Source organism: Amblyomma mixtum, chromosome 1 (genome assembly GCF_055824585.1).
Source record: "Amblyomma mixtum isolate Tamu chromosome 1, ASM5582458v1, whole genome shotgun sequence".
NCBI lineage: Eukaryota > Metazoa > Arthropoda > Arachnida > Ixodida > Ixodidae > Amblyomma > Amblyomma mixtum.
This window is the reverse complement of record NC_143012.1, coordinates 291,028,610-291,055,873: the sequence shown is the minus strand read 5'-3', so window position 1 is coordinate 291,055,873 and position 27,264 is coordinate 291,028,610. Positions and strand designations below refer to the sequence as shown.

Sequence of the window (27,264 nt, the reverse complement as noted above, 5' to 3'; positions counted from 1 at the left end):
GAGGTTAACAGCAACAGCAGGAGAAACGGCCGTCGTTTTAGCCCCAGCGCAAAGAGAAGTTGAAAGCCGGGCACTGCGCATCACATCCGACTCTACACTAACCTGTCAATTCGATTCGATTCGGACTAACTGTTAACTAGTCCGTTGGACTACACCAACGGAAGGATCCCCGTGGAGGATAGCGATGGCGCTGCTCAAAAGGGTAGAGGAGCACCCTCTTAGCAGGGAGCATCATATCACGTGGGCCCAGGCCACGAGGGGCTCGAGGGAAAAGAGGCGGCAGACAGTCAAGCTCGTGAGTACACAAACCGAGCGGACGGCGAAAACACCTTCACTGCACTTCCCCGACAATATAGGGAAAAACTCGAGATACTCAAATCCAATAGGGCCCCGCTGCGGTGGCTCAGGGGTTACGGCGCTCGGCTGCTGACCCGAAAGACGCGGGCTCGATCCCGGCCGCGGCGGCAGAATTTCGATGGAGGCTAAATTCTAGAGGCCCGTGTACTGTACGATATCAGCGCACGTTAAAGAACCCCAGGTGGTCGAAATTTCCAGAGCCCTTCGCTACGGCGTCCCTCGCAGCCTGAGTCGCTTTGGGATGTGAAGCCCCAGTAAAAGATCCAATCAAAGCGAATAGGAGGCTCTACCCTCCTCCGGACAAAGAACTAAACTGAGAAGAAGCCACCTTCTGGCGAAAAATAAAAACGCGTACCCAAACCTTCATAATTACAGAGTAATCAATCCAGACCGATACAGGAAAGGATGCGCTTGGTGTGAGCAGGCACCGACTCTCTGCCACCTACGCGGGAGTGCTCAGGCGTAACATCAGCAGAAGAAACAACACATGCAACACGAGTGCATTGGGAAGCAGCCCTTACCAGCTCTGACCTTGAACACCGGCGTAAGCTGACTAACCGGATCCGGGAGGCAGCGCAAGCTACTGGCGTCCTGAAAAGAGGATGCCGCCCACCGGACTCCAGCAGAGCATCTAGGTTCAATAAAGTTTGTCTCCATCCCTCTCCTCTTCCTCCTCCTCCTCCACCTCTTCCGCTGCGTTCGTGGGAATTCTCGGCGTCCGAACGAAAGCGTTGTCACGTGACACCTGGACCTGAAGACCATCCGCAATCAGGTACGCTCGTACGAACCCACTCTAACCTCCGCAAAATGGTCGCAGCGAATAGCCAGATTTTGAATCGGAGTTGGGGAACCGGTATGACAAAATGGTTCTGATAATGGCTCGAGTAGGATGTTCGATAAATTAAGAGCTGGCAATTTTGGTTAGCAATATCGCGATAAAAAGCATGATTGCGGCCCACTCACGCAATCCAGTCGCCTGAAACTGCCTGAAAAGTGTCAACGTATGAGGAGTGCACAATCTATCCGCTGGTAACAATACAACGCAAATAGTTCGCGAGGCCAAATCTTTTCAACACGATGGTATACACGATTTTAACGTTTGTAAGCAAACATGGGTGCTGATGATTACACTGGCCCCAAAATGCTTCCCATATTTGTGGCGCGGCGTTTAAAAAGATTTTCGGTAGTGCAGACGACGCGTGCCGCGCTGGTTTTGACAAGGCAGCGCAGCAAGCCAAGCATTCCGTGCAGTGTTTGATAAAGCGCCGGTGCAGGTGACACTCTAGCTTTCGATGCTTCAGACAGAAAGAATTCTGGGGCTAACTCGCAGTGTTGCCAGAACAAAAAACGCTCGACAAAACCGTGCATATCCGCTCTTAACCGAAAGTTAAGAACTTAAGTTAACTTCAGTTAAGAAGTAACTTGGTTCTACGCCACAGGGAAGCGCACTGTGCAGAGGTCAGGGCGAGGTTGTTTATTATAGCGGCCAGCGCACTGGCGCGTCGAAGTTTGGTTTGGATACGAAGTTCACGCTGCATGAATCTTGCGACAAACACTTGGTGGATTCCAATTCCAGCAGCACCAGGAGGTTGACTCCACTTTTGAAGAGAACTCCGGGCACGTACAGCGTCCTCTGTGGGCCCGCGAGATTCCAGTACCGGCCCAAGTTGAAACCGTTGAGAAAGGCAACGCCCTGAAGGTGAGCAAGGCGGCTGTTGTCTCAGTCAAACAAAAGAATGCGCCTCCCATTTGTGCAATACATCATCATCAGCCTGACTACGCCCACTGCAGGGCAAAGGCCTCTCCCATGTCTCTCCAATTAACCCTGTCCTTTGCCAGTTGCGGCCACCGTATCCCCGCAAACTTCTTGATCTCAACCGCCCACCTAATTTTCTGCCGCCTCCTGCTACGTTTGCCTTCACTTGGAACCCACTCCGTTACCCTTAAGGTTCAGCGGTTACCTTGCCTTCGCATTACATGCCCTGCCCAAGCCCATTTCTTCCTCTTGATTTCAACTAGGATGTCATTAACCTGCGTTTGTTCCCTCATCCACTACGCCCGCTTCCGATCTCTTAACGTTACACCTATCATTTTCCTTTCCATAGCTCGCTGCGTTGTCCTTAACTTAAGCTGAAGCCTATTTGTTAGCCTCCACGTTTCTGTCCCATAGGTGAGAACCGGTAAGATACAAAGATGTCACTATTCCATGGTGATATTGTGCAGTACGAGAAAACATCAATCGATTCTTAGTGGGATTAGGCTAAGCTTGCTAAGCTTGTACCTAGTAAGAAAATTCGATAAGGACATGCGGAAACCACGCTCATGCATTTTGTTAGCGTTGACTGAATGCTAATGGAGGCAGGTTTTGGGCCTGTTAATTACTATCATGTCGCAGGCCCGGCTAGCGTACCTTCCCGAAGTCGTCGAGCTGCAGGAAGGTGTCGTAGAAGCTCTCGTTTTGAGGAAGCGACATGTTGGCCGCGTACACCGCAAGCCCTGTGGTCCCATTCTTCGGAGAGACGCCCCCGCGTCTTAGCGCAGCCAGAGCCTCGGTGTCACGGAGCCAGGATGCGTCGGAAAGGCCAATGGGGCGCATCTCCCAACCGGTCAGAAGACGGTCGTCCATGGTCACGTTCTCGATGATACCCTACATTCACGGAACAGCAGGAACTCTCTATTCATGTACCGTTCTCTGAATTCTTAGACGCACGTTAGTGCTTCAAAAGATGGCACACGCGACTTGACCCTTAATTTTTAGGGATGCGTTCAGGTTTGCAATCCTCCCAACATTCTCGTTCCCTTCAACCAATGTTCCAATATTTAGCCTTCGATTACTACATAAAGGCAATCCGCCCTACATTCTCGTTCCCCTCAACCAGTGTTCCAACCTTTAGTCACTTATTACTTCATAAAGACAATTCACAACATCCTAAACCTTGAAAGAAACTCACAAGACGGTTACCGCTGTGTTACATTAAGATGCGGCGACAGGTATGTTACGCTGTTTCAGTGGTCTGGATGGTTACTCTGTTTTAACTGCCTAGCCACAGAACAGAACGCGAATCCGCAAAACCACTCTTCAAGTTATGAAAGAAGGCCTAGACTAATCGACTGCTCGATTCGCCGATACAGTGCGTCACCATGCTCGGGACAATTACTGTGGAGAGTTACCGCGACGCCACTCATAGCTTCATTGTTTTCAGACCAGTAAAAGTGGTGAATCGCCCCTGTTATATTATGTCGTGCGTGATCTCAATCGGCGACGCGCGAAGTTGTGGCAGTATACCGGGGGAAAGCTTCCCGTTTACTTTCACCGCGACAGCTGTTGACGGCACGATTCTGTGGCGTCGGAGCAAAGCAGTACCTCACTGACTTAGCATGCAGTGGCGCGCCACGTTGACTGGTTCGAATGTAGTGACGTCACGAATGGCGTCCCTGCAACGCGCCAACCAGGACAGCGCAGCACGCTGAGTGGTAAAAACACAGTGACGCCACGAGTGATAGCATAGTTGCATCACGTGCACTCCGCCAGAGGAGACTGAATAAACAATATCGTATTCACCACCGCGAACAGCTGCCGCTCTATCTCACGTTACACAGTGGTAACTGTCCGGTGAGTTTGTTTTTTGTTTTCTTTTTTAATTAATGCCCTTTCTTTACCGCCGCCGGACGAGGGACGAGTTACGTTTTCACAATTCTCCTGATTCTCCGCTTGTGTGATCAGGCAACCCAAATTTACGGCGCTACCCACGAAGGTAAGGGTAGTTTTCTTTGTTAACCCTGCGTAATGTTTGAAATTGATTAATTTTAATGGGCAGGGTGTTAGTCAAATGTATCTTAAGCGAATTTCTCCAGAATGAGCCACTTTAAACACGGAATAAGAGAGCTACCGCACAGGCAGATAACCTTATTGTAATTTGTCTGCCAATTTACTTGACTATGGTCGTTTTCTCAAACATGATCGACCAAAATAGTTTCCACCTCAAGTTGCACAGTCATCGGCCTGTTGCCAGCTTTATTAGCTTGGTTGCTACAGTGACAGCCCTAAGTCCGCTTCGAACTTCATGTCACTTAAGAGGACCTGAGAAGATTGTGTATTTTCCCTAGGTGGAAACACAACGGCGCTCAGCTAAGTGGTAACTGCAATTAATTCTGCAGTTTTATGCCTACCTTAGGGTCACTGATGTAGGGTCCGAAGTTTATGCGTCCTTGATTCTCAACGAGAATTGATAATCGCTGCCCAGGTTTAGCCTCAGTGGTGATTTCAGACATGTTTTCCATCCGGGAAACAAGGCCTATGAATGTCTGGAAAGAAATGAGAAGAAAAGCGATTCATGAGGGCGTCATTACCTTGGCGCTTAAGTGTGATCACTCTCAATATGAAAATGGTGAAAAAATAATTCAACGGACGGCCGAATCAATGAACTGACAAAGTATTAACTGCAAAACTAGCCTCATGGTTTGTCGTTAACGTTGGCTAACCGGGTTACTTCTGCATCCAAGTCGAGGTGGAGCGAACGAGCGAGCCTGTGTTTAAAACGCCCAGTGGCAGGAAGCTCCAGCAGTACACTCGATTGTACATCGTCACTACGTGCAAGGCATCGGAAACTACACTGGAACAGAAACTGGGAGGATTTACTTGCAAGTTTTACATTAGGTACAACGCTGCAATCCGCAACCAAGCATTATAGTTGACGATAAAGTGAATAATGCATAAGTAAAATCATAAGCGCCAAGATGGAAACAGTTTTTCTTGTTTGCGATTGTCCGTAGTGGGTTATTCCTTGTACCGACTAGTGAAATATGCCGCATGCTGTTTCGTTTTACGAGACTGAAATGGAATATTCCTGTGACGTCAGGATCGGTATATGCAATTGAATGTAACGAATTAAACACTTGCCGATGAGTTTGGCAACACCGAAAGAAAAACATGAGTACAAGATACATCATTAACGGTGTTTTCTTTGCTCGTGTCACTGCGCGAGGTGAAGAATGGTCAAACGTGCAAGTACGTACATCGTCTACATAGACGTAGCCGCGATCCCGTATACCATGCACCGCCACAGTCGAGGGAAGCTTGGTATCGAAGTGGAGGATGGTATCGTAGAGCATGAAGCCGTACGCCTGCAGCAGTGAAATAAAGCGGGGAGCGCTGCATTTCGAAAGCATTTTAATGAGGACAGCGCGTGTAATTAACAATAAACGCCAAGGAAAGCGTGGTTTGTTTCACCTGGACAATAAATTTTAATTTTTTTTAAACTTTCCAGCCGACTTTGCCTGTCATCGTGGCAGTCAAATTGCGTATCTGCCGTTCTCCAGCAGTTCTAGGCTCTTTAGGAAGTGCGGACGTTAGACGGCACCATACCATGTTAAAAGCTCCAAAGGCGAATGAGTTCTGCAGAATTAAATAGGATTGTCTCGATCGATGCCAGCTGCCCCGTTTAAGGAGAAGATGGTCACTGTTCGGTCGGGAGACGCCATTTTCGGGCCCGTATAGTCCGCGTGAAAGGATGGTTTCCAGTTTCTAAACGTACACCTCAAATAAGACGATGACACCCGTCAGTATTGTAAATTGTGCAGGTTCACCGTACCCAAGTCACACATTGGCTATGAGGAACGCCATATTGCAATGCTCCAGACTGATTTAGAACAGTTCTTTATTGCGCGTAAACATCCGTTTTGTACGGCGCCTTAGTGCGCAACACCGAAAATGCTCCGATCTGTAGTATAACCCAGCGGCGAAAAACTACGTCTGTGCACAAGGAGTGGTATTCACCCTAGACGAATGAAGTGGCCCATTTTCATTTCTTTCCAGATGGCTGTAGACGTAACGCTAGCAGGTTAAAATGCTTCAGTCGGAATGCCTGCCTTTCGAGGTCTGACCGCGATATTAGTATGCGCGACACAATGGTTTCCGACTAGAGAAAATGCGAAACGTCTGCTTACAACGCTCCTTCCACAAAGCTTAAGATCTGCACATTCTAAAACGAAAGGAAAAACGGAACGAAAAAGGAGTTCACGGCGAGCGTTCACCCTGGAATGGGAGATTCGGTCAAGCTCCGAAGCTCCGACTACGTCCATCCCATGACGGTACGCAACAATTTTTTTTTTTAATTTCTAATCGACTTTAGCTAGTTTTTAAGCGGGGAAGTGTACAGAGAACTGTTTTTTTCTGACAAAGAGGTTACCAGTGTCATATGGCAAGAAGGCATGAAAAGCGAGAGCGGCACAGCCCAGCACCTGGGTGCGGCTCCTGAAAGCGCGTCTTACGTGGCCGACTTGTTCAAACGTCTGCGGGTAGGGCGACGCCACAGTCCTGTCGGCCATCAGCTCCCGCAGTTCCTTCAGGCCGAACATCTGCAGTGGCATGTGCGCATAGCCAGCACGGTTACTTTAGCGGTGGCGGGGAACAGCCCACGACAGAATGAAAGTGAGCATTATGAGGGCCTATCGCAAGGGACCATGATTCATATTGGATAGGCGATTTCTTTTTAATCAAGTTTTTTTTTTCTTTGGGGCTCCTGAAGTGCGCACGCGCAGACATTTTTTTTTTTTTTACTTAACGATACTGCACGGCCTCTTTCGGGCCCCTGTAGGAGTGTTTACAAAACATTCGTGTGGTAAAGACAGGAAGTACACACACAAAAAAACTGAAAGTTCACTCATCTAAAACACATACACGCAAATAAAGGGAGGCAGTTAAGCATCAAGGTTAATGTTCTGAAGAAAATTAACAAATGAATAAACAGACATACCCTTTACAGCCTTTTCTGGCAATTTATTCAAATAAGAAGTGGCAGCTGGAAACAGGGAGTACTTGTGGATATTTACATGGCTAAGTGGTTGAATTATTTTACCATGGTTCTAGATGAGTGTCTGAAAGTATTGCAAATTTGAATTTGAAGGAGGCAAGAATCTGCCTTTTGCGGAGACAAGATATATAAGAGTCTTCTCTAGCTGCTCCACTGGTGTCATGTGGGTTGAGGTAAAGAAATCCGCGTGCTGACAGAATTGCATGATTGCTTTTACAGCTTTGTTTTCCCTTGCTATGCTATGGTCTCTACGCAGCCTCTCTGAAGCGATTTCACTGACGCGTGCATCGACAATAGTTGTCTTTTCATCTACTTTGATGCGCATCAAGGGCCAGCTGTGGCTACCCTGGAAAAGTTGCGCATATCCCGCGCTTTGGTGCCGGCCAAATCAGAAAAGTGTGCACCATGAAGCAGCCGCCTGCTGTGATAGGTTGTTGCTTCAGCGCATTCTCGGCAGCTTTTTTTTTTTTTCTCAATGTATTCGGTGTCACTTTAAGGTTGCCATTATTCCAGCAAATCATGCAGCAACCTTCTCACTCTAAGTTAATCGAAATACGGCTGTGATTATAAGCAAGCCGAAGTGAATATCCCTTTATGCTGCAATACATTCGGGCAAAGAATAGCCCTGCCTGGGAATTGTTTTCTTAGGTATGTGACATTTTCAACTGCGACGGCGCAAAAAACGTAAAGAGCAAACAGTATGACAAGTGCCTCCAAGTGCTCTTCATTTGTTTGTCCCTTAGAGACGTGCATTATACACGCTTTCCAGAAATATTCACGAGCAAATTTTCTAGTTCAAATGATTAGCAGCTTTAAGCTCGAGGCCCAAACATATGATAATTCGGTGTAAAGCAAAAGAAATAAAAACGAAACTACAACTGGTATTTCCATGCTTACGCGTTTCATGTCAATTTTTCCGAGGGCCATTTTCTTCTTCGGGGCTGGAATTTCTCCCTTGACTCGGTCGGGAAAGAACTGTAAAATGTGGCACGATGAAACAACCATTAAAAGGCAAAAGGCAGCTTTCCCGGAGTCATATTTGCATAAATAATCAGAGGTTTACGCAAACATTCATTAATAACAAATACAACATTAATGTCGAATGCGAATGAACCTGCGGTGAAATTGAAGTTCCTTGGACTAACCCTTAAACAAGAAAGCCGCGAAGGTTTGGCACCCAGCAGGGTTTGCCTCGATAGACTTCTGCGACCACGTCGCTTTTTCAGACTCTGTGGTGAAAGCCACAGGGCAAGGTTGGATGCAATTTCCTAGAGCTGTGAATGCCGCATTCTTAGTGTTTTGACTGGTTGAATTGGACGCGCTAATAAAAATATCGGTATGCAAATTATGGACACTCAATTGCGCCGCTGCCGCTAAGAGAACTATGCATCTTCGTGGGCAGCCGTTACAACGCGTGAATAAAGCGCTTTTGTCCCCTGGAAAGCGCAGTGAACAGACCAGTATCCAGGCGCGAAAACGGGACGGCACTCATCGATGGGACGCGGGCTTTCCTTTCCACTGCTGCAGGTCTTTTTGCGCAAACAGGATATACTATTCTGCAGGATTCATTCATTCATTCATGTTCGGAGCTTACTCTTAATCCTCAAACGAAGCTCTAGAACCCCTTGAGGTTTGACCGCATCATGCGCGCTGGAGCAGTGGTGACAGCCGCTAAGCACTGACCGCCAATGGATTGTTTAATTCGTGGCTAATACCACAAGGTTGTTCAATGCTTCCTGCATGCCTTATCTAGTCAGTGTGAAGGAAAAAAAACGTTCAAAAGAAATCAGAAGTCCTCATGCCGGCACGTCGACTCGCTGTACTACTGACGTTAAGCCGCGACTAAATCATGAGATTTCTATGTACTGTCAGTAGACTGGATAGTCGTCTCTCTAGCGCAGCGTTGGAACGCTGACACACTTTAGCGACCGCAACGTTACAGCCGTTAAAACGTTTGAGATCACTGCGGTAACTCGCACTGGAGGAATGCGAAAGCATTGACGCATCCTCGCCCATTTTTGCCCTTCTTTGTCTCTCTCTTCCCCTCTTTTTCTCCTCTCGCCACCACATCACGCCACTGCTGACGTCACGGTGGTACGATCCAAGGAGGCGCACATGCATACTAGTCGTTTCCATGGCAACCCCCTTGGCGCGGCGGCGCACGGAGGCGACGCGGTGGGCGCGCTCATTCGCCGCCCGGTGACGTCACGTAACTTCACGCTATGACGTCACGACGTTACGTCATCCGCTCCATAATAACTGCGTTGATCCATCACCACCATGTTCCTAATTACATCATTAAAATTGTGGTTATTAGTACACTCATTGAACGTTTGTTTTTGATTGATTAGGCGATCGATGATTGGTCGATGATGGGTTGATCTACGCTCATTTACTTACTCGTCTTATTAATTAACCATCTAATTAATCATTGATCACTAATTAGATATTTATTCGTATCCACGACTTCTGTCTTTTGATTAATCATTAATTGATTGATTGGACTCCGATTATTGCCTCGTTTCATTTCAGTACCCATTTTGCGTTTTCAAATTTTGGCGCCACGCATGGCACCGCCCACACTTCCGGTTTTTCAAATTTGGCGCCATGCTTTGCCCACTTTTTGGACATCTCTGGCTCTAATTAATTAACTAATCATCCTATCAACATAATTATTTCTTCGACATCATCCTCACATCACCCTCTTTTTATTACACCACTCGTTCGACGATATCTCTTCACAGAACCTCACAACTGCTGCGGGCATCTTTTGGTGACACGAGCCCCGCCGACATAGCCTACAAATGCTTTTGCATTGGGTGGTTGGTTTATTGGTTTATTGGTTTATTGGGGTTTAACGTCCCAAAGCGACTCAGGCTATGAGGGACGCCGTAGTGGACGGCTCCGGAAATTTCGACCGCCTGGGGTTCTTTACGTGCACTGACATCGCACAGTACACGGGCCTCTAGAATTTAGCCTCCATCGAAATTCGGCCGCCGCGGCCGGGATCGAACCGGGATAAAAGGTGCATTTATAAAGCCTGCTGGTCTGCTACGGTATAACTCATTTACAATATCTCCCACCCTGCCCGCTGCTGGTGTGGGCCTCTCACGTTCCACCGGAAACGAGGCACTGACCTCGGCTATGGCGTCGCGGACAGCTTTGAACTTCTCGGTGACGTCGCCGGCCTCATTGATGGGTGCGTCGTAGTCGTAACTGGTGAGCTGCGGCCGGAAACCTGCTTCGTAGTTGGCTGCACGCGCCAGCAAGCGTGAAAAGTTGCGCGGCGTAAAGTCGCAACTGGACAGGAATTGAAGAATATAGCCATAGCAGTAGCAGTGGTCGAAACGACACAGTGACCTCGTCCGTACAAAAAAAAAAAAACTACGATGACGTGAAGTCCCAATGTTCAGTCCCCCAGTGCAGCCATAACCCTGCGCAGTATAGCCTGACGAGGCATGTGCGCGTGCGGTCATGTGACACCTTTTTTACACCTGCCTCTGCACAGGGACATTTTCGCGAGACTGCTGTAATGTGTCCTGCAGGATAGGAGCCTTTCCCACTCATCTCCCGCTAATCCAATCGAAACCTCATGTCCATGTACCAGAAAAAACGGTGGTCAGATTTGCCAGAAATTTGGGTGTTTACGGACTGTCGCGACGCCCGTGGTCAATAATGTAAACTCTGTTCAAGTGCCAAACTTTGGAATTGTTTATACACGTGCAACCGCCGGGAAGAAAATTCAAGGGAACAAAATCTATTAACAGGAATCCATAGATACTGCAATCCGAGAGATCAACTAAGAGGTAAAAGAAGCAGTAAAGAGCAAAGTTTTTAAAGAAAATAATGCCAACATATGGCGATAATTTTTGCTGGGCGCTTCCAGATGCCGCCATCCGTGAGTACCCCTCTCACCCCCCTCTAAAAAAACAAAACTTTGTATCTAGTGCAAATGTGCCAGTCGAACGAATTTCTCAATACTGCAACTTTCAGTTCAGCGAACATTTTGAGAGGCATTGTGGTATTGCTTACAGGTCAGAATGGTTTCAGAACACATGCACAGCAATTTTAGAAGAATAAACTTCAGATATTGCAACTGTGAGACTGTGCAGCAAGCGAAATTTTGCGTGGCCATACTTTCACTTGCAAAACTTGGAGATTTCATATCCGCCTCAGTTTCGTAGGTCTACGCCACATACTTGCACTTTGGATTTCAGACGAACGCATTCGCTAACCGCGCTTGCCTTCCGCTGTCTCGGGACGATGTCAACTAAAAACTTTTCCGAAGAAAATAACATGAGAATTTAGGCCGAAAGCACAAATGAATAAATAGGATTTGAAAGCCTTTGTTTATTTTTGAAGTCCTAAAGGTCTTCTTAAGGGCCTGACCTCGGACGCAATGACCGCCCGCTGGCGAGGTATAAGGTAGCTGCACCTGGAACCTGCAGCACTTACCACCAGCTTTGAATCCAAAGTTCGTCCCACCATGAAACATGTACCTGCAAAAAGAAGAAAAAACTAACTTTGCGAAGTTACGTCCAGTAATGGCATTCGAATTTGCAGAGGACAACCGGCCGCAGCGAACTCCCATCGCTTTCCACAAAGCTCGTAACACTGTAGCGTATACGTATAGTGGAAAGGAGGAGGAGAGCACCCAGACCAAAACTTCCCGGCAGTGCGATGCGCTCACAGGTTTCCGAAGCACTCGACGCGTCGAACGTAGCACAGGTTCAGCTAAGACTGTACATTTTTACACACTATCTGACCTCTAGTGGCTTTCACCAGTGCCATTGCATTCGATTTAACCTTAAAAAAAAATAGAAAGCATAAAAAAGCAAGTAAAGAAATTACTAGCCTAGCTGTTTGTCGGCAGCCAACATTATATGTTTCCGAAGAGCATAAGCTCAGCGAATGTTGCCTCTGGTGCCAGGCGAAATGTCCTCGCGATCTATGACGTCAATGCTGCGAGATTATTAGTGCGTCTACAGCTGTGTTCCAGCATGACTGCACCACAGAACGCGTAGCGTGTAGCTTGTACTCCGAAGGCCGGTGGTTCAAACCTATTGTTTCGCTGTTAATCACAATAATTCTCACGATATTAGAGATTTTTTTTTTACACTGCGAATGGACAGACTGTGAGCCATTCTGCGGAACGCGCTTCTATTTTCATCTAAACGGCGCCATTAAATCAGCGGAAGGCCGCTTATCAGAAGGACGCTCTGTCGGGCTAGCTGACGTTGCATGATGTTACAGTATTCCTCATTGATGCGAGTGTCCATATGTAGGCCAAACTGTCTGCTGCATCAGTGACCGGCTCCGGGTGCATGGAAAAAATATAAAATAGGGACAATACCTCGAACCTTGCGCTGCATTTTTCTTCCTGTGCAAACACGTGTAGAGCTAGATTTGAGAACAAGACTGTGGGCAGGAACATCAATCTAAAGGCTCGGCTCCTATCGAGGCCTTCCGTATCAAAAAGCTGGCTCGGCTCCTTCTCGAGGCCTTCCGTATCAAAAAGCTATCTGGTCGCGGCGCGAGTGACACTGCTTTGCATATTTATGATCCTGAATGTGCTTTTATCAATTATTTTTCGCCACATAAAAGTGCGGTTGCGTGATGTGTGTGCCTATACTGCCCGCCATCCTTGTGCATGCGCATATTTTGCTTTATATTCTCCGCTTTATATCTCAATAAAGCATTTGGAAGCAGTAGCGCTTGTTAATCGTCATGTGTATCACCTCCCTTGTCCTTTGTCTCTATTTCTGCGCTAATTTCTTCACATTCGGATCACTTAAAAGTGCTACTAATGTATACTTTACTGACAGATTGAAGGATGCGTTCATGGCAAGCAGCTCGCGGATACGGCTGCCCAGCTGCTTCGCCTCCAGTCTGTTCTTGGGCTCTCCCCAGTGGTCCAGCCAGCCGGTGTACATCTCCGAGTTCATCAGGGGGCCCGCCTTCTGGAAGCGCCGCTTCACCTCGAACTCGGCTTTGGGCTCCGCGTCTGCGCGGCACGAACGGGGAAAGAGGGCACGTGGTGCGTCATTTTTCGAATCCATAACTCTATACTGCCGATAACAAAAACGATAATTCAAGCATCGTGACTGCATGCCTTCTTCGCAAGGAGGCCTGCAACTTTGTCAGCTGTCTGTGCCTGCCTGTATCACGTAAGACCCCAGGTCACGTGCTTGCCGGTGACACCGCCAATAGTGACGTGACGTCATTTTCAAGTGACATACAAACCGGTCATTGTACGTTTACAATGTCATCGATAGGTCTCACACAGACATAGGTCTCACACTGAGGAACTCGAGCGGAAGAGGCAACAGGCTCACAAGCCTGTGCATTAAGTTCCAGTGTCGCCATCTGCCGACAACAGACTGTACAGTCCAAGGAGTCGGCGCCTCCAGCTCGCAGCTATTCCTCGTGTGATGCCTCTGCTGCAATTTACATCACAAGCCAGCACGAAAATTCACCACATAACAACGCCGCAACCATGTAACGCTGCTTTCGTCCTAATAAAGTCTGCATTTGTCACAAATAGTCGATGATTTCTATTGTTTTCTTTCCCGTCAAGCACAAATTCCTTCAAACAACGGATACCAAATGCCAGTACGTGACTCAGCTCACCTTGTACGCTCTGCGGTTGTCATTGCGAACTCCCTTTAAGACCACAACGCCCAGTGCGGTGTACAAAATGCGTTTCGCATAGTTCCGTGAAAGGTTTCGCGATTGAGGGCTAAAATTTAAAATTCTGATCAACTCGGCGTGTTTCCAGTTTTCTTTCTCATTCCACAGAAGCGACGTGAAATAATCAGCGACGTCTCATCAGCGCGCACTGACTTGCCTGATAATGATGGCGCAGGTTGCGCCGTCGCCTGTGGTGCTGCACTCACCGTGCGAAGCATGAGGCAGCATTGGCAAACACTACGGTTTATCGTGCAGTGCTTTTTAGAGAGCGCTAGCTCTGCACATAGGGATACAACTTCAGAAAATGCCTCATACCGGTACTTTGACCATCAAGATCAGCCAAGGTTGAAGCGGTACTTTGTAGATTTCGCTACTGTCTAGTTATGTATTTTAGTATATGTCACGTGATCGACCATGAGTGTGGACGATCAGTTTGGAACATTGGTTAATTACGTAGTTAGGTCGACTAATTATTGGACCATATTAATTAGCGTTAATTATGTAATCGTAATTAAAACCAAAATTTTCGCTTTAGAATCAAGTCATATACCGCTGAAAAGCTTAGGTCAAGTATATATGCACTGTGCTACTTTGCGACCCAAATTAATTGGCGCTAATTAGTCAATTGCAATTAAAACCAAAGCGAATCATAACCACAGAGCTAACGCTCTAGTAACAACTTTTACTAGAGTTTAACCGTTGCTGATTTTTTAACGCTCTTGCTGCTTCGCTTGACTAACGCGGCAACCCGCCGCGGTGGCTCAGTGGTTACGGTGCTCGGCTGCTAACCCGAAAGACATGGGTTCGAACCCGGCCGCGGCGGTCGAATTTCGATGGAGGCGAAATTTTAGAGCCCGTGTACTATGCGATGTCAGTGCACGTTAAAGAACCCCGGGTGGTCGAAATTTCCGGAGCCCTTCACTACTGCGTCCCTCATAGCCTGAGTTGCTTTGGGACGTTAAACCCGCCCAAACCAAACTAACATGGCAGTTTGGGCTCGTTGGTTTGTTATGCGTGACAAAACAAAAAAGCCCAACATGCTTCGCTTGGCGCGTTTCGATGGCGAAGCGTCAAGCCCAACACACAACACTCTACCCAGCGCCCATACGCAGCTAGCTCACCACCATATTGGCATCTGCACTCAACGAATAGCTCTAGTGCGGCTCTGTTAAGTTTCCTGCTGGGGAAGTTCGACGTTACACACCACTCCAAAGGCTTACATGCGTTGAAGTCGACGGTGGTGAGCGTTCCACCGACACGACCGCACTTCAGCATTCTGTCCCCGCAGCCGTCCGTGGTGAAGAGGACGACATCTCTTCCCAGTTGCGCCCTCATCAAGTCTCGCATGTACGCCATGTACCCCGAGTCGCACTCGATGTAGCTGCCGTACTCGTTTTCCACCTGAACAGAAAGGCACAAGCATACACCGACACCGTGTTTCCAAACGCAGGGGGCACTCACTGAAGCCAGAGGCGTCCCGACGTATCGTATGCGCCGTCGTCATATACACTAGCGGCGCTTCGCTTAGTTCGTTTATCATGCCGTTTGGGCAGCTTTCATGTAGAGCTGCCTATACTAGTTTCAATAAATTTTATCATCATCTGCTTAAATACGTCAACTACGGGAAAAAGGCATCTCCCATACCCCTCCAGTTAACCCTGTCCTGTGTCAGCTGCGGCCACCTTACCCCCCCCCCCCCACACCGCACGCACGCACGCACGCTCGCACGCTCACACGCACACACGCACACACGCGCACGCACGCACACACACACACACACCTTCGCATTACATGCTTTGGCCTTGCCCATTTCTTCTTTATTACGACTAAAATGTCATTAACTCGCGTTTGTTCCCTGGCCGACTCAGCTCTTTTCCTGTCTCAAAACGTTACACTTATCATCACCTTCCTTTCCATAGCTCGTTTTGTTTCCCTCAGTTTCGGCTCAACCCTTTTCCTCAGCCGCCACGTTTCTGCACCATATGTGAGCACCGGTAAGATACCGCTCTTGTGTACTTTCCCCCTGAGGAATAATGGTGAACTGCTGTTCATCACCTGAGAGTGCCTGCCAAATGCAGTACCAGCCCCCACTCTTGTTCTCTTAGCTATCAATGCGTTAGCGATAGATGGGTCAGCACAAGCGGAAATGACTACAGCCGTTTGTCAGTAGCCAGTGACAGGTGGCCCACATGCCCACAGGGCTGCGAACGAACTTTCTATACTACCATACGAACTTAGTATACTACCTCGGATATGACGAGCCCTAGTATTCCACCTCCGATACAGCGACTGTTAACCTCGGATAACGAACCTTAGTATGCCAGCTCGCACAAAATAAACTTTTACGTCTGGACCTTGGATGTAACGAACTGAGTGCGTTGACCTCGGATATAACAAGCCCAAGTGCTGTGGTGCTTCTCTCGCCTCACCACTTCACTGCTCCAGCGCGGGTGGAGCAGAGATTGTCGCGTGGTACGTGCGTCGCCGAGTGTCGTGATTTGATTTACCTCGCGTTGCACTCTCCACATGCACGCAGTGTTCGAAGAGTGCGAGAAATTGACAAAATAGTTCAGCCACAACGGCCAGGGTAATAGCGTTTTCGAACGTCTAAAAACTTATATGGCTGTTGCTAACGTTCTGCTATAAATATTATTGCGAGTGGACGCCTAGCGGTAATAGTTAAAAGTTAACTATTAGAATTTAGTTAATCGCTTTACTATACTCCATCTCACAAGTCGCTTGCAGCGCTGTGAAGGCTGCGGCGATCTGGGCCAATCAGAACAGCGTGCACTGCAAAAGCGTGATCATCTGCGCCCGTCACCTCGCGACTGGTGGCTCCATCCCTGGGAAGGAAGGAGCACCAGGTGTAGCACCAGTATGGAGCTGCTGCGGGCAGGTGTAGCGCAAGAGATTCGTCCGCGTCGCCGGACGCACCACTTCACAGCAAGTCTGCGCAGGGTTGTGTCCATGCAGACTTTCTGTGCTAATTTAACCAGTGAATAAAAGGCTGCTTTAATTTCAAAACACCACCACGAACTACAATTTCGGTTACTGCAATAACTGTTTGAAAAATAATCACAACACTACTCAAATATTTGAAGGACTATTTGTTGTCTTCCTCGACCCTGATTGGACGAGAGAGTCTACCTTTCACAGTGCTGCAAACAAACTGTGAGGTTAAGTATGGTAAACATGAATCGCCTGTTTTCTGACTTCCGCTAACGCTAGCGTTACTAGGCCGCAAAAAGCTTCTCTTTACGTCAAAAACCCTATTTCTGAAAATTCGTGGCGGGCTTCCCTGACGCATCTTGTATACCATCATGTACAGTTTTCTCCCCACAACTAGCGTCAGGGAGGGCATGTCCTTGTGAACAGTAGTTCCAACTGTGCGAAATGGATATTATGAAAATAAGTAGGTTAAAGGGACAACACTCTATAGGTGAAGAAATATGAAGGCTATGCGCCAAATTAACACAGTTTCAATGGCAACCACACGATGTATATTTATATGAAAGTTGGAGTCGTTATGAACGTAAAATTTATCGTTTAAATGCTCATGTTACAGTGCATACAACGGTACTGACCTCACAGAGAATGTAGCGAGGGGAATGGGATAGCCAGCAAGAGCCAGAAAAGTAAAATGTCTGGTTCGCGGTCTTCTTTGATCCTGAGTCGGACAAGACTACGCAGCAAGCAAAGCTACCCACGTAAGTGGGATGTCATCACCATAACAGTATGATACAGGGTCTGTTCTGAAAGTAGTAGGACTGGTTTTTTCCTGGGCGAACGGGTGGACGAGAGGCGGTCTGGGCGTGCAGGATCGTTGAAGGGGGATATTGGGAATGCTTGGGAAAATCGGCAGTCGGCTCTCGGCCGTTGAAGAGAGCAGGTCACTTGTACTGTGAACCCCTGTCGAAACGTCTCGTCACGCAGAATCATAGAGCGTTTACTGGATCAGCGCTACGCGATACAATTTTGTGTAAATCTTGGTAAAACGGGCAAAGAGACTCACGACATGATTAAGGAGGCCTATACAGTGACGCTGTCATGGGTAGATCAGGTGTTTTTTGTGTGGAACAAGCGGTTCCGAGAAGGTAAGGAGAGAGTGGAAGACGTCGACCGCTCCGGACGCCCTTCGACCAGCAAGACCAACGAAAATGTGTAGCGAGTGAAACATTTACGGAACTGTGATCGCAGGATGAGTATCACAATGATTGCTGATGAGATCGTGACAGAAAACTTAGCCATGAGGAAAGTGTTCGCGAAGTTGGTGCTGGGAGTGTTGTCAGAGGAGCAAAAGGCCAACCGGAAAGCGATCTGCCAGGATCTTCATCATGTGAATGAGGACCCCGATTTTTTGCCCAGCACAAGGCGGCAACGCTACCTCAGGCCCCCTACAGCCCTGACTTGGCCCCGCCAGACTTTTTTCTATTCCTGAGAATAAAATCGACGCTCAAGGGGAAGCATCACGGATCAGTAGAGGCGGTTCAATAGGTCGTGACAAGGGATCTAAACTGCATTCCGGTCCAGGCGTTCCTGGAGGCGTACGAAAACTGGAAAACTCATTGGCGGCAGCGTGTAGGTGCGCAAGGGTGCTACTTTGAAAAATTCTAATCGTTTGTACTATTCTCTTGAATAAATTTTATAAAATAAAATGAGTCCTACTACTTTCAGAACAGACCCTGTACCTTCGTCCACTCATGAAGAACTGTTGTGCGAAGGAAACCCGACAGGCAGACAGGAAGAAATGGACAGGAGTTATGCATTAATTAATGCGAAGTTAAGTGAACACAAAAATTAGCTTAGTGGAGACCCGCCACATATGTAAGTATAAAAAAAAAAGAAAAAGTGTGCCTCCAAGTTCTCTATGACAATCATTTATACCGTCTAACAGGTACCGTCTAGCAGGAGCCGCGCAAAAGAACTCACGGGTATTCAAGAGCGGCTCAAAAAATTGATGACCGTAATGTTGAGATAGCAAGGGCACATGGCATTCAAACGCCATCAGCCCTTGCTAACCTTGCGCCATGAAGCTCAAACTGTTCACGGCGCCAACTGCAATCGGACTCGCAACACTACGTATTCGGCGATTCTAAATTATTACAAGGGCTGCAGAAAGCGGTATCCACCACCGGACAACTCCCTTAGAAGAGAGGACTCTGTCGCGTGGAGGCAGCTACAGACGGGCTCCTACCCGAACCTACACGTACTCAACAAAATGTATCCAACACAATACAATGACAAATGCCCTTGGTGCCAAGAAGCCCCCACGCTGTACCACATAACGTGGGCATGCCAGAGAATAAGCGTGCTACCAGTGATAACAAACCCGAGTGCGGAACAATGGGAGGGAGTGCTCTCCAGCGATCGCCGGGTCGACCAAGAAGGTCTGATTCGGCGAGCAAAACTGGCAGCAGCATCCAGCGGAGCCCTGGACTAAGGGCAGCCGACCTTTGAGCAAGATGGACGAAGCCATCTCAAAACCGTTGAATACAACCGAATCTAGAGCTAATAAAGTTTTCACTTCACTTCACTTCTTAGAGATGAATGCTGTCGTTCGTCTTTTTCATGGCTTCCAGGCTGAAAGATTACCAGAAAAAATTGCGTCGAATTTAACGATCGTTACAGTTTTTACCGGTTTCGACAAGAGCTTGCCTTCCTCTTTAAAATGCACTATCAAAATAAGCACCTAGAAGAATAGGCCAACTTACTTGTACCATTATGATCGGTCCCCCATTCTTGATAAGAAGCGGTTTGACCTGCTCGAACAGCCTGGCCATAAAGCGCTCGACGTAGAAGAGGTACCCTGGGCAAAGGACGGCACACTTCATCATCATCGTCATCAGCCTGACTACGCCCAGTGCAGGGCAAAGGCCTCTCCCATGTCTCTCCATTTAACCCTATCCTTTGCCAACTGCAACCACCGTATCCCCGCAAACTTCTTAATCTCATCCGCTCCCCTAACTTTCTGCCGCCCCCTGCTACGCTTGTCTTCTCTTGGAATCCACTCCGTTACCCTTAAGGATCAGCGGTTATCTTGCCTTCGCATTACATGCCCTGCCCAAGCCCATTTCTTCCTCTCGATTTCAACTAAGATGTCATTAACCTGCGTTTGTTCCCTCACCCACTCCGCCCGCTTCCGATCTCTTAACGTTACACCTATCATTTTTCTTTCCATAGCTCGCTGCGTTGTCCTTAACTTAAGTTAGCCCCCACGTTTCTGCCCCATAGGTGAGTACTGGTCAAATACAAGCGTTTTATACTCTTCTCTTGAGGGATATTGGTAAACTGCCATTCAAAATCTGAGAGAACCTGTCATATATGCTCCAATCCATTTTTATTCTTCAGGTTATCTTCCTCTCATGATCCGGATCAGCGGTCACTACCTACCCGAAGTATATGTATTATTCCCTTACCACTTCCAGCACCTCGCCACCAATTGCAAACTGCTCTTCCCTTGCTAGAATGTTCAACATTACTTTGGTTTTCTGCATGTTGATTTTTAGCCCCACCGTTCTGCTCTGCCTGTATAACTCATTGATCATGCGTGGCAGTTCATCTCCTGAGCGACTCAGCAAGGCAATGTCATCAGCGAATCGCAAAATATTTAGGTATTCTCCTTAACTCTTTTTCCCAACTGTTCCCAATTCAGGCCTCGAATACCTCCTATAAGCATGCACTGAATTCCATTGGCGATATCGTGTCTTCCTGCCTGACGCCCTTCTTTTGCTGACCTTATGGAGGACTATGCATCTGTGCAGTTGCTATAGATATCTTCCGGCATTTTCACATAAGGCTCTTCTACGACACACGTACAGGCGCGGCCAGAATAATACGGAGCACGCGAAAGGCGGCCAAGCTAGCAGAAACTGCATCTAAGCGCCACCTATCAGCACAACAAAGACACCACTGGCTATCCGCGCGCAGCGAGAGTGCCTGCCGCCGAGCCCGCCTCTTTGCTGCAACCCTGCCGTTATCACTGTTGGAAAGATGCTGAGCTGGTTCGGGCAACACCGCCAGGTGCTGCCTTCACCCAGGCGTTCTCACTTCAGCCTCGGTGGCCGCGCGGACTCAAGGGTCGAGATAACACGTAATGCCAAAACGGCCGTCTTGCGCCCGTTTACAGCGCACGCCGCTCCTCGATGCGAGAAACGGGGCAACGAAGCGCATGGCGCTGTCACCAGAGTATCAGTCGATCATGAGGCAAGGGACTGCATGCTATGTGCTGTGATGTTGATAGGCCTGCACTAAAAGTGGGACCGTGCTACCGGCGCCATCTCGCCGCGTCCAAATTAAGATAGTTCCTGTCGCCGCTGCTAGGCAGCGCGCATAAGTACGTTTCCGCTGCTCCGCGACCCTTCCTGTGCTCCGTATTATTCTGGCCGCACCTGTACGTGGACTCAGCGCTAGCCAGCGAGCTTGGTATTGCCGCGTATCATTGTAGCGCCCGTTCGTTCGCGCAAGGCAGCAGGAAAGGGGTGTTATCATTTTTGTTCGTGACGCGAGAAGCGACCGGACTTATCTCGATTGATCACAGCCATGAAGAGCTGCATCTACGTGTTTCCAGATTAGTCTAGATGATATCGGCCTATTATCTCGAAGTTTCCTTGCCGGCTTTAAATTGAACGATGCCGCGAGCAGCGGGCATTCGAAGTTCGACGATTGACGAGCACGCTTGTTGCTTACGCCGCCGCCGAGTGACTCGGTTCTTTTGTGGGCGCAAGTCAGCCCAAATAAAGAGCTTCGTTTGCAAGCCTTGTTGCTGTATTCCTCACCACTGGCCTGCCGTCACTACAACGTGAGAGTATTAAAGTCCCAGCTAGCAATCACCTCGGTGGTGGTTTCGATCTAGATAACGCAAAATCCCAAACAAACCCGCCGCGGTGGCTCAGCGGTCAAGGTTTTCAACTGCTAAGTACGAGGACGCCGGGTTCAAATTCCGGCCGCGGCGGACTTGTTCTGATGGGAACGAAGTGCGACGAAAGATTGTAGTCTTATATATTGCCACGTTTCCACAAGCAGCCACTAGGCGGCTGCTCTTCGCAAGTCGCGTGCACCGCAGCCACTAGGCGGCTGCTCTTCGCAAGTCGCGTGCACCGCCGAGTGAAAGAAGAGGAAGATCGGTTCCGGCTTCCTTTGGGTGCTCTTGGCTTGTTCTCCGGTGCCGTCCACGTCAACCATTAAAGCGTTTCGGTTACGAGCCCCAACGGCTACGTAACAATATCTTCGTCGAGGTAAGTGTAAGCATGCAATGCATCGCATAAAAGGCATAGCCCATTCTAAGACGCCTCATAGATGGTGGTGTAGCCGCCCTTGGGTATTGGCCAAGTTTTTTTACTGCTGGACTGACCATCTCTTTCATCCGTTTCTGTTCATCGGCTCGGGCAGCGCTCCTAGCTTCCCTGGCGTGATAGCATGTTTCCGAACTAGTTGGCGCGGTTCGGTTCGTGCGGGCCAGCTTGAACCAGAGAACTGATTGAAGCGTTCTATATCAATAAGAAAGGAAGTTAGTGTGTCAGTGAAACATCTGTTGCTCTGTATCAGGCGGAAAAAAGTTTTTAGAGCGTTCGTTACCTCATTGATACGTAGATTTGCTCTTTGCGCAGGCGCTGGCTAAGTGTATATATGTATCTGGGTTCTGCAAAATAAACTAGTTGTGAGTGGCGCTCTGTGCCGTTCTCTTGTCTTGTGTGTGTGTGTGGCTTTTGGCGCTTTTACTTTTACAATAAATTACTAACTAGCCCAGCAAGAAGTTCTCTTTGAACATTGGACACGGACGTATAAAGAAAAACGATAAACGTCGCTGAGTCCTGTTTGTCTTTCTGCGTCTGGTCCCCAGTGTTTAAGCTGGTCCACCTAAAAGAACTCTCTGGCTGCGTTCGGGCGTCCGCAAACAGCCGCTTCTCTTCCTGCTGAACAGCGTATCATTGGCGTTAACAGACGAAAGATGAGGAAGACGATGAATTGAATCATTAGCGCCAGAACTTGGAACATACAACGCTAGAGTGGCGAAGGCGGAGTCATCTATCGTCGGGAAACAAAGTTGTGCCATTTGCGCCGGCTATATGTCGGTAGGAATCCCGCTTCGGTTTTTTCCCACACTGGATACCAAGTGGACGGAAATGTTCGGAAGTTTTCGGGTAAGTTCGCTTCATCTTCGGTCTCAGTTCGGCTTCACGTTCGGCATGAAGCCATTTGATCGTTGTTCGCCCTAATTAGTGGAGAATCGGAGCTGAAGGCACATCACGCTTAAAACACGCCTGCGGGCTGTGCCAGGTCAGTGCACGTTAAATAACCTAAGGCGGTCGAAATTAACAAGTAGCCCTCTACTGCGGTGCCACTCTCTCTCTTGTTTCTTACACCCTCCTTCTCTTTCCTCAGAGCACGGTTCAAGGGTCAACCGAGAGTGAGACACGTACTGCACCTCTCACTCAGATCACCCGCATCAAACCTACGCTGGAAGAGAGCGGATCCCGTGAAAACCTGGCGGAATGAGCTCTTGTCATCCCGTTTCTGCTAGCAACGTTTCAGATTACTCGTACTATTGTTTTGGCGACATTTTGGCTCTTCCACGCAAAGCAAAGTGCACCACAGCGTTTACCGATCCCCACACACACACAAAAAAAAATAGTAATGTGTGGGAAGGTTGCATAGGCTGCCCCCGTACTCACTTTTGTTCATGGCCCGTAGCTGAATATCAGTGCCGTAGCGTAATAACCAGTATGGGAAGCCTCCCTGCAATGAAGGGAAAAAGCTTATCTTCAAGAACTGCTACACGAATGCGGTTGATGTATTTTTTTTATAGCGTCGCAAGAGGAAACATTGTCGAGCTGTCATTATCACCAGAAAAACATGAAAGTCGGGGGAAAATAGAAAATCTTTAACATAGTCATGAAGTACCATCGCTGTTTCTATAAGCACTGCTGAGGCATAAATTAAACCATAAATTGCAGTTAACAGAAATCCATAGCAGTAATATATTCAATATAAGTTTTTTCACCAGAATACAAATATATTTCAACAGAAATCGAGATTGAAGCAAAAGTTTTGTACACAACCATCAGTTTAAGATTCCGGTCATATTTTGTGATGTGCTATTTATGCATGTAAAATGAGCTACCACAATGTCACACAGTAATTATTACGAGGGTATTTTTGTAGTTGTTTATATCTAAAAATATGATTTTGCTCTTATACTTGTTATGCAGCATACATTTACCATTCCGTTCTGAATGCTTGCTTTGGGCGACCTGCCACTCTACATAAAGAAAGGAACGTTAGCGCAGCCCGCTGCTCTCATTATTTTGGCGACAAACCTGAGGAGCAATGCGGGTGTGAAGCACATTTAAGTTTTATTGCTCATAGAACACCTTTTTGACTTAGCACAACCTTGGCTAGATTTGCAAACCGGAACCCTGATCCTCGCAGCATGTGCAGTAGTCATTGAGTCATTGAGTCATTGTCATAGTTTCGTTATTCCTTTGTTCGTAATATTAAAAATACTGCAGCGAATCATGTTTCGATGCTGCCCGGACATTTTTCGGAAAGTGGTTACCCGGAGCTTGCAGCTTCAGTGTTTTTGTTGTTTGTTTGTTTTTTTGCGGGGGTATGTTTGCGTAATTCTTGTATGTCTCTGGCACACCTGTATGAGTTCTCTCTCTTTAAAACAGGCACAGCTTTCGTCAGCGTGCACTTAGACAGCGCCACAAATCATTCAATTCACGGCTTCTCAGTATTCAGTATTCTAGCCTCGCGAAACACCACAAGCTTTCAAAAGGCGCTGAAGAACCTTATCTGGCTTGGTTTCCATGCCTTTCTGCCCAAAATGCGTGTAAAAATAGAGCATGCATAAACACAGCCCCCAATAAAATGCCTAAATTCTGTTAATAACGACCGGCTATGTACTGAACCATGCGCTGCAAGTACTAAATATATGGTTATGTCCTAAAATAAAGGGGGTGCATTAAAAATATGGATTCAGCCACCCGTGGATTTTGGGGGTTTGGGGAAGCCCTTTTGAAGGAACCGAAAGCTGCCACAGAATCCAGTTTGAATGCTCCTGCCTTATTCGTACGTTTTGTGCGGCGTTTGTAAATTGTTTCTCGGGTTCTTGAACGCTTCCAGTTACCCAGTCATTCGTACCTGCTTACCTCCATCGAAAAGTACTAGCGAAAAAAACAAAACAGTTCGCTCTGAACGGGAAACGGTAAACGTGGCGTACAGTTTGTAGACAGACGAGTTAAGCCTCAAATTGGCTCGCTATTCTCGACTCATATAGATTTGAACAAGCCTTGTACTTGGCTATGTTTTAACTCAAAACGTGCAGTGTACATAAATTGGCTAATTTTTACTCACTTCGGGGTTCGTCACAAGCCTCCTAGGCGCAAGACTGGTACAAAAAAAATGGCCTCAGTTTCGCTAGAGAACTACCCCAGAAAAACTTGCCTTAAGCAATTTTTTTGATAACTTTCGTCAGAAGCAGCAGAGTTTGTCAGAATAGCAGAAGAATTTATCGCATTAATAATCCATCGTATGGAAAAAAGCCCACTTTATAACTTTCTTCAACCATTAGTGGACAATTATTAATACCGCACTACAGTAATCAGGGGTTGTACAATCCTTCATTCTTCCGGTTTATTCATTCGCCTGCTACCGTTAGTTGTTTCCGAATGTGCCATCAGGGTTGATAATCTGCGAGAAATGCATGCCTCCGACGCTGCCAAAAATGCCGACAGCTGACGGTGAAGGTTGAAAAATGAAGTCAGAAAAAGGACTGTCCCTGCAGGACACTGCCCTTAGCCGCTTCCAACTGTCCCGGGTGCAATTCGTATGTATTGCATTACGCGTATGTAGAGTGAACTGTGAACTAGTACAGAGTCGCGGGATAAAAATAAGATGCTGTTTCACTTCTGGTCTATTTTTATTCCTGTTTGCCCTTCGTCACTGCCTCAACCCTCGCCGCGCCACACACCGCCAGTGCCTTTGAGTGGAAACGAAAAAATGCATCACTGACTTAGTCAAAAGTAATAGAATTGATGTTCCGGAGCAATATACGCACGATCACTAAGCCCTCTCTTCTCTGTTCGTTTCTTGGTGAACAAATAATCCGTATGGACTGCGAAACGTCAGTTCCATCATCTCTGACTTAGTAACTGCGTTTCTCCGTTCCCATTGTGGTAGGGTACCAGACGAAATTTCGTCGAACTCTTGAAAACGGCATCGGTCAGTTTAGGCGTGGAAAATTACATGCAAGGATTAGAATGGACAGACAAACGATCGGCATGATATGCGTGTGGCCCGTATCTGGGCTGCTCACGAAGTCCCGTTCGGCGCAGATGTACGGGCCGGGCCGTAGGATGACCATGAAGCCCAGGGATTGAGCGATCCACAGGAAGCGGACCAGGTCCTGCTGCCCTTCGAAGTCGAACTGGCCTTCCTCAGGCTCGTGGCTGCTCCATTCAACGTACCTGCGCCAGCAGACCAGCCAGCGTTGCTAAAGTGCGCTTCTTTGGGAAACACGCGACGCTACGCTACACACGTCTAAGTGTCACGGGGCCAGACGCGTTCGCTGAGTTTTATGACGTCGCCCTCTTGCCCGTGCATCATTCTTTTGTCAGACGTAGCGTGAATACCGTAGAAAGGCGTACTTAGTTCACCGCGTCTGTGGCGCTTGCCGACTGCCAACAACGCGCCTTCAGTGGCAGAAAGGGGGCAGCAAAGGACCAGGCTTAAATGGTGGGCGGCTGAATGCTCTGCAGCTATAACTGTGCTGACTGCGCTGCAGTAAGAGACAGATGAAGCAAAAGCTGGCCTATATCTTTCTCGTTTCTTTCGTAGAACGGTGAAAGCAACAATGAAAACAAACACCAGACACACTAGAAGGATACTCGAAGCAGTGGCTTTATCATATGCTCTTCCTCCGCTTCCTCACAATGTCGCGCAGCAGCGCACATCCTGTGCGGTACTAAGCCAGCAAAATGAGCGGTGTGATGAGCCTTACACTCGTACTGATAAGATACAAAGGCACCGTACGTCTCAATGGTGTTCAAGCCGGCCGCCTGCATGGTGGTGAGGCGGTCCTTCCAGAGCTCGGGCAGGATCCTGAAGTAATGTATGGCACCCGACATTATCTGCACCGGTTTGCCACGCAGCAGGAAAGTGTTCCTCTTGTAGTCGACGGCGAACAGTCGACGCGGCTGGGAGAGAAAAATAAATCATCTCGTGAAAGCCACTAGGAGGACACACCAGAGTGCTACGGACTAGTTGCTATTCGCAGAGAAAATTACTTGATATAAATAAATAACCTACAACGTAAAAGCCTACGCAACAATCAATACAATTGAGATATTACACCGCATGGGGACGTATAAGTACGTACAAATAAGGGACCATGCAAAACATATAC

The 27,264-nt window shown here is 47.8% G+C and overlaps 1 protein-coding gene across 1 annotated transcript; it reads right to left on the bottom strand.

Moving 5' to 3' along the window:
- Positions 1–1,834: 1,834 nt before the first annotated feature.
- LOC149372028 (beta-galactosidase-like) lies at positions 1,835–26,986 on the bottom strand. The gene is made up of 14 exons (XM_089585619.1): positions 26,892–26,986; positions 26,176–26,326; positions 23,531–23,594; positions 19,571–19,665; positions 15,080–15,260; positions 12,993–13,173; positions 11,625–11,668; positions 10,307–10,422; positions 8,067–8,144; positions 6,628–6,714; positions 5,374–5,481; positions 4,528–4,662; positions 2,768–3,004; positions 1,835–2,050 (listed from the first exon to the last, which is right to left on the bottom strand). Exons 1-14 carry the CDS (start codon positions 26,984–26,986, stop codon positions 1,835–1,837), a joined length of 1,788 nt encoding a protein of 595 aa, XP_089441745.1.
- Between the last annotated feature and the right edge of the window lie 278 nt (positions 26,987–27,264).

Excerpts from the sequence above, each read along its gene's own strand:
- LOC149372028 (XM_089585619.1), bottom strand. The coding sequence starts at position 26,986 with ATGTCGGGTGCCATACATTACTTCAGGATCCTGCCCGAGCTCTGGAAG. Across the intron at positions 5,482-6,627 it reads CGTTTGAACAAGTCGGCCAC|GCGTACGGCTTCATGCTCTA; the intron begins GTAAGACGCGCT and ends TCACTGCTGCAG. Across the intron at positions 3,005-4,527 it reads CCTACATCAGTGACCCTAAG|GGTATCATCGAGAACGTGAC; the intron begins GTAGGCATAAAA and ends CCGTGAATGTAG.